We start from the raw sequence: 6,105 nt of genomic DNA, 5'->3' as shown, positions 1-6,105 counted from the left end.
TTGGTATGGGACAAATGTCTATATCAGGGGTAGTCAAACTGCAGCCCTCCAGATGTCCATGGACTACAATTCCCATGAGCCCCTGCCAGCATTTGCGAATGCTGGCAGGGGCTCATGGGAATTGTAGTCCATGGACATCTGGAGGGCTGCAGTTTGACTACCCCTGGTCTATGTATTCATCAGGCCCCTCCAGGCTGCGGAAGCTGAATCTGAGGCATTGTGTTCAACCACCTCCATCTCTCAACACAAACAGTGTCCTGACACTCATGGATTTATCTTAATAGGTTTATTATCTCCGAGTTCTAGGCTCCAACAGGAGTAGAGTTAAAATTCGCAGCTTCTACGTAACCCCTGGCTCTTCGTTTTCATCTTCCACGCATCGTTTATAACAGCATGTCAGAGCAATGCTCATGTCCTACAGAAAGCTCCATCTTTCTCAAGGGAGCAGAAATTAGTAGCCATCTTGCAGTTGTTTTTGTCAGAAGCATCCCTGGGGCCACCCTTGAGGGCGCTTAGTGCCGCTCTAGGAATGGAATATCCCAGTACGGCTGATCCGACTCAGTCCTATAATTTTCCTGCCTCAGTCCTATAAAAAAACACTGTTTTTCTATTTGCACAGCTGCAGACAAGTGAGGGGAGACGGCCTACGCCTGGCTACAGAAAAGCTGATGGCAATGCCCTTGCAGGCCTGGAAATGCCAGCTCTGATCCCACCGTGCGTCAAACGTTGTCAGTCAGGACAAGTCCGCCCATTCTCGGCACTGATCACATGCATGTGACCTGAGTGACTTCCTGCTCAAACTGCCCCTCATCCAGTTCCCTCAGCAGGCCGTCACTGCTGCTGTAGCCAGGGAAGCTTGCGGGTGACACTCCCCCTCCCTCGGCCCAGCACGGCACGGGAGGGGCCAAGGGGAACTCATCCGCCAGCTGCGTCTTCAGTGCAGGAGGGGGCACTGCTGGGACCACGCGGGGGCTTCCGCCTTTTTCTTCCTGGAGCTGCTTGCTGGATTTCTTCTGAAAAGTGAAGGCCGCTTTTAGCAAATGAACTGGCAAGTATTCTGAATCAGAATCATAGAGTTGGAAGGGCACTCCAGGGTCATCCAGTCCAAGCCCCCCACCCCCCTGCACAATGCAGGAAATTCACAACTACCTGCCCACCCACAGTGACCTCAGTTCCATGCCCAAAATGATTCCCCCAAAAAATATCAGAATCCCTGGCCAGTCTGGTCTGGAGGAAGTGCGCCTTCTGACCTCAAAGTGGCAATCGGCATTTCCCTGGGCATGCAAGGAAGGTCCACAAGAGCCTGACACTGACACAATCCCTTTGCCCACCCACTTACAATCTGCCTAAATTCATAGAATCAGCCTTTGTCAGATGGCTCCATCTTCTATATCGGTGGTCCCCAACCACCGGGCCGCAGCCTGGTGCCGGACCGCGGCTCCCTCTCCCCGCCCCCCCTGCAGTGAGAAACTTCCCAGGCCACAAGCAAATCGGCCACCAAAGCGGCCCAGCAAGCTTCTTTCTGCGGGAGGGGGGAGAGGGAAGCGCGGCCACTGGCGCAAATGCGCTTGAGCAGCAGGTCTGGGTATGCACGTTTGCGCCATGCGCGGCCGTAAACGCATGTGTGGCACTTTCACGCGTGCGCAAAAGTGTTGTGCATGCGCGTTTGCAGCCACACATGGTGGCAACGTGCATGCAAGGACCTGCCGTGCATGCGCAAAAATCAGTGTGTACACATTTGCAGACGCGCATAGCGCAAATGCGCATGCACGGACCTGCCACGCATAAGTGTTTTTGCATGGGCTGCCGCGCATGCACGCTGCCTGGATTGCCCTCCCCCCACCGGTCCGCAGCCTGAAAAAGGTCGTGGACCACTGTTCTATATGACTCTCAGCCCAGCTGGCTTGTGCCAGTTTACATCAAATATAAAAACATAAAAAACTTGTTAATACAATTGATAGCAGCACAGTTGAAGGGGTGGACGCTTTGGCGTGGTTCAGCCACCTCAGCAACCACCAAAGCCCGAGGCGGCCAGCGCCACAGAGGGGTGGGGTTGCATCAGCGCGCCAGCTGGCGGCCGCACACAGGCGCAGAGTTGCACCTGCATGCAGTCGCCAGCTGGTACGCCAATGCCGCCCCTCCATGCCACGATGCTGGCCACCTTGGGCTTTGGTGGTTGCCGACGTGGCTTAACTGTGCCAAAGTGCTCACCCCTCGTCAAAAGCCTAAGTCCCCTGTGGACTACCAGCTCTGCTGCTCTCGGTTGTTGTTAGTCCAGTCGATGATAAACGGTTATCATATCCCCTCTGTCGCTTTCTCTCGAGGCTAGACAGACCAAGCTCCCTCAACCTTTCCTCTTGGTCTCCAACCCCTCACCATTTCTGTTGCCCTCCTCTGGACTCGCTCCAGCTGGTCTACATCTGTCATAAACATTTACTTTACACTTGGAGGGGAGTCTGGCAAATGGAAATTGAAATAATAAACCAACAATGCCTCCTCCCTGGCATGGCTCATATGAGGCGGAGCTAACATCCAGAGTGGCACCCGGAGAGGCCAGAAGGGGCTCCAGACTAGGGTTGGGTGCTTCGGCCGTGAAAGTGGCCGTTCTACCCCGCTTCGGGCTGGAACGCCACTTTGGCGGCCGAAGCACACAACCCTGCAAGTGCAGACCCAGTGTTGTGGCTGCAGGGCCCAGGGGCTGAGGACGCAGGCTGACTGGACAGGGCCCTAGGGAGGAAGGGCAGGCTGAGCTCTGCAAAGGCCCTCTGGCGGTGCCACAGATGATGCTTTTTGCTTCTGGCCTAGGAGACTCCTCCTAAGTGTGGCCTTTCCCAAAGGCATCTCTAACTGGAGTGAAACATAAAGAGAGCTGTTGGGGACTCGTGTTTTTGCACTGCTAGCTGGCTTACAAAAACAGTCATTAGCCTGAAAGTCGCCGTTTGTATCACTTTGGGTTTGCAGAGGAAAAGCAGGGTACAGATAAAGCAGACCTGGGCAAAGGCTTTGAACCCACCCTGCCATGACCCGCTCTTTTCTCCGCACCCCGAAGGGCAAGGGCGCCGAAAACTGCGCACAAGCTTTTTATTAAGGCCACCCCAAGTGACACAAAACTGCGCACAAGGTTTTGAATTCTCCAGAGCTCTTCGTTGGGCGGGAGTTTCCAAAAGGAAAGCGAGGTTTCTGATGCTCTGATCACTGAAGAGGATCTGGCATCCCGAGAGGGAGGTGGGCCTAAGAGAGCTCTGAGTGAACTGGGACTGGCCCAAGCTCACCCAGCTGGCTGCAAGTGGAGAAGGAAGGAAGATAAGAGGCTGCTGCTCTTCCCCACTCCACCCCAGTCTCTCCAGCCTTGACGTGTGCCCCAAAACGTGGAGCCAGACCCCCAAAAGGAAGTAAAACCAAGAAGTCCACAGAGTTAAGGGGTCAGCAGGGCTGGGGCCCCAAATAAACAAGGAGTGCTGGCCTCTAATCTGGGGAACTCCTCCACATGGGCCAGTCTCCGTTCTCTCAGAGCACCATCTACCTCACAGGGTGTCTGTTGTGCAGAGAGGAAGGGAAGGCGATTGTACACCGCTTTGGGACTCCGTCAGGTAGTAAAAAGGCCAAACCCCAGCTCTTCTTCTTCTCTCCAAACTTAGACATGCCAGGGAGATAGAGCAGCCAGGCGCCTCCCCCACCCAGCAGAAAGGGGGGCCCATCCCCACCCAGGACAGGGTGACTCGTGGGATCTGGCCACACTGAACCCTGAAGCTGGGCCTGCTAGCCTGTTCTGGACTGGACTGGCTAGTCATGTGGCCAGGCAGGGCTGCTCCCCTCCCTGCAACAGAGTGCTTGCAATGTGTGGACCCAAAGACAGAGGCAGGTGTCCTGGACAGTCTCTTTCCTACAGTAGCTGAGTTGTGGTTTTCACATTTCCTTTAAAATGCTTGCTCATGCAAACCACCTTTCCATGTCCCCCCCCCCCCCCTGGTCAACTTCCCCTCATTTTTCCAGGGAGTCAACATTTCCTCTTATTCTTCATTTTCGGCATTTCTTTCTCTAACTCACACTTGATTTCCTGCAGCTGAAAAGTCTTATTAAAAACAGAAACCAAAGCAAACAACCCTTGAGGTAAGAACAAAAGGAAGGAAACTTCTCGTGTATTAAACTTGCTGCGTAAAACATCCTCCAATAAACTTTCCCAGAAAATGGGTAAGGTGCATACTGGATTCCAAACCTGTCTTTGCTTCTCTTTTCAAGAGCACTCGCCTGCAATATGAAGAGAGAAGCAGGGAGGGTTAAAGCAGTATGTGCATGTAGGGGAAATGAACAGCGGATGGACTGGGGGAAGAAGCTGGGTCTGTTTAGCCTGGAGAGACGGCAACTAAGAGGTGATATAATCACCATCTTCAGATACTTGAAGGGCTGTCATATAAAACAGGGGTAGTCAACCTGTGGTCCTCCAGATGTTCATGGACTACAATTCCCATGAGCCCCTGCCAGCATTTGCAAACGCTGCCAGGGGCTCATGGGAATTGTAGTCCATGAACATTTGGAGGACCACAGGTGGACTACCCCTGATATAAAAGATGGAGCACAGTTGTTTTCTGTTGACCCAGAGGGTTGGACCAAAACCAGTGGGTTGAAATTAATTCCAAAGAATTTTTCGGCTACATATCCAGAAGATGTTCCTGACAGAGCTGTTTCTCAGTAGAAAAGGCTTCCTCGGGAGGTGGTGGGTTCTCCTTCTTTGGGAGTTTTTAAGCAGAGGCTAGAGAGTCATCTGAGAGAAATGGTGATTTTATGAACTTAGGCAGATTGTGGGTGGGTGGGCAGGAAGGGATGGGCCAGTATTTGTCTCTTTTGGCCCTTCCTTGCATACCCAGGGAACTGCTGATCGCCACTGTGGGATGGTAGGTGAATTTCCTCCAGGCCAGGCCAGATTCTGGAGATGGTTGGTGAAGGGATCACTTGGGCATGGAATTGGGGTCAGTCCTGACAACACCCTCCACACCTCTAAATATATGCAATGATTGGTGATTTCTGTCTCAATATATCTGAAGAAGTATGCATGCACACAGAATAAAACCTTGTCATTCTTAAAGGTGCCACCTAAAATCAAGAACATGCAGGCTGTTGGCTTCTCCAGAGCTCTTAATCAAGGTTTGTGTACAAAAATAAGGGGGGGGGATGACATTTCATAAGTCGAAGACCTCTTGTCTGCTTCTTGTGCAGCATGTGCTGCTAAGCTGGCAGTGATCCAGGATGTACCGGAGATCTTCTGGAAACCAGAGGGGGGCCACTAAGCCTACCTGGAGGCCTGGGTAGCTGTGAGGACAGTCAGATGGCTTCAAACAATAGCATTGCACTCATGGAAATGGCCACAGTTGCAAAGAGCCTGGCTTCTTAGTTGGTCACGATGGAAAAAAACAGCAGCACGTACAGTTGCCAGCCTCCCGGTGAGGCCTGGGTTTTCTAGAGTTACTCCTGACCTCCAGCCACCAGGAAACACTTCCCCTGCTTGGGAGTGCAGACCCCATGGCATCACGTCCCTGCTGAGCCCCCCCCCCAGGCATCCCACCCCCCAAAAAAATCCCAGGAATTTCCTGAGCTGCAGCTGGCAGCTCATAGGGTTGGGCGCTTTGGTGGGTTTCCATGATCGCTGAAGCGTCCTGAAGCGCCAAAGCATCCTGAACCGCCCAACCGCTGCTCAGTCCAACCAACTTCCAGCGAGACCGATGCCTGCCTTTTTGGGGGAGGGGGGCGTGTGTGTTGCTGCCTTCTTCACTCACAACCACGTCATGGAGCCCGGCTACAACTGGTAAATGGTAGGTGGGGAGCGGGTTTGTCCCAGATGTGATATCAGCCCAGGGACAGCAGGCTGGGATTAAGAGGACGGGAAGGGTGAGGTTCCAAAGCTGGACCGGATGCTTCTTGGAGGCACTGTAGCTGCACTCCCAAGGACAGCACTGGGTAGGGGTGCCGCTCCCAGAGGGGACTTTTGTAGACATCCGTGGGGAGGGACAGGGCATGTGTTGACATGACATGGTGGCTCCAGGGCCAGAGGGCGACAGGCAGCCAGGCTGGCCCTGCACGGTCACCCACACCCTGCACTCTGGCAGTTGC

The 6,105-nt window shown here is 53.5% G+C and overlaps 1 protein-coding gene across 1 annotated transcript in view; it reads right to left on the bottom strand.

The window, feature by feature from the left end:
* Positions 1 to 271: 271 nt before the first annotated feature.
* Positions 272 to 6,105, bottom strand: part of RFTN2 (raftlin family member 2) — a 36,503-nt gene continuing 30,669 nt past the window's right edge. The window contains 1 exon segment of the mRNA XM_077319343.1: positions 272 to 1,013. Coding sequence (XP_077175458.1) covers positions 765 to 1,013 — 249 coding nt within the window. The 3' untranslated portion in view covers positions 272 to 764.

This window comes from Paroedura picta, chromosome 2 (assembly GCF_049243985.1).
Source record: "Paroedura picta isolate Pp20150507F chromosome 2, Ppicta_v3.0, whole genome shotgun sequence".
In the NCBI taxonomy this organism is placed as follows: Eukaryota; Metazoa; Chordata; class Lepidosauria; order Squamata; family Gekkonidae; genus Paroedura; species Paroedura picta.
The sequence above is the reverse complement of the archived record's forward strand: the minus strand, read 5'-3'. Positions and strand labels throughout refer to the sequence as shown.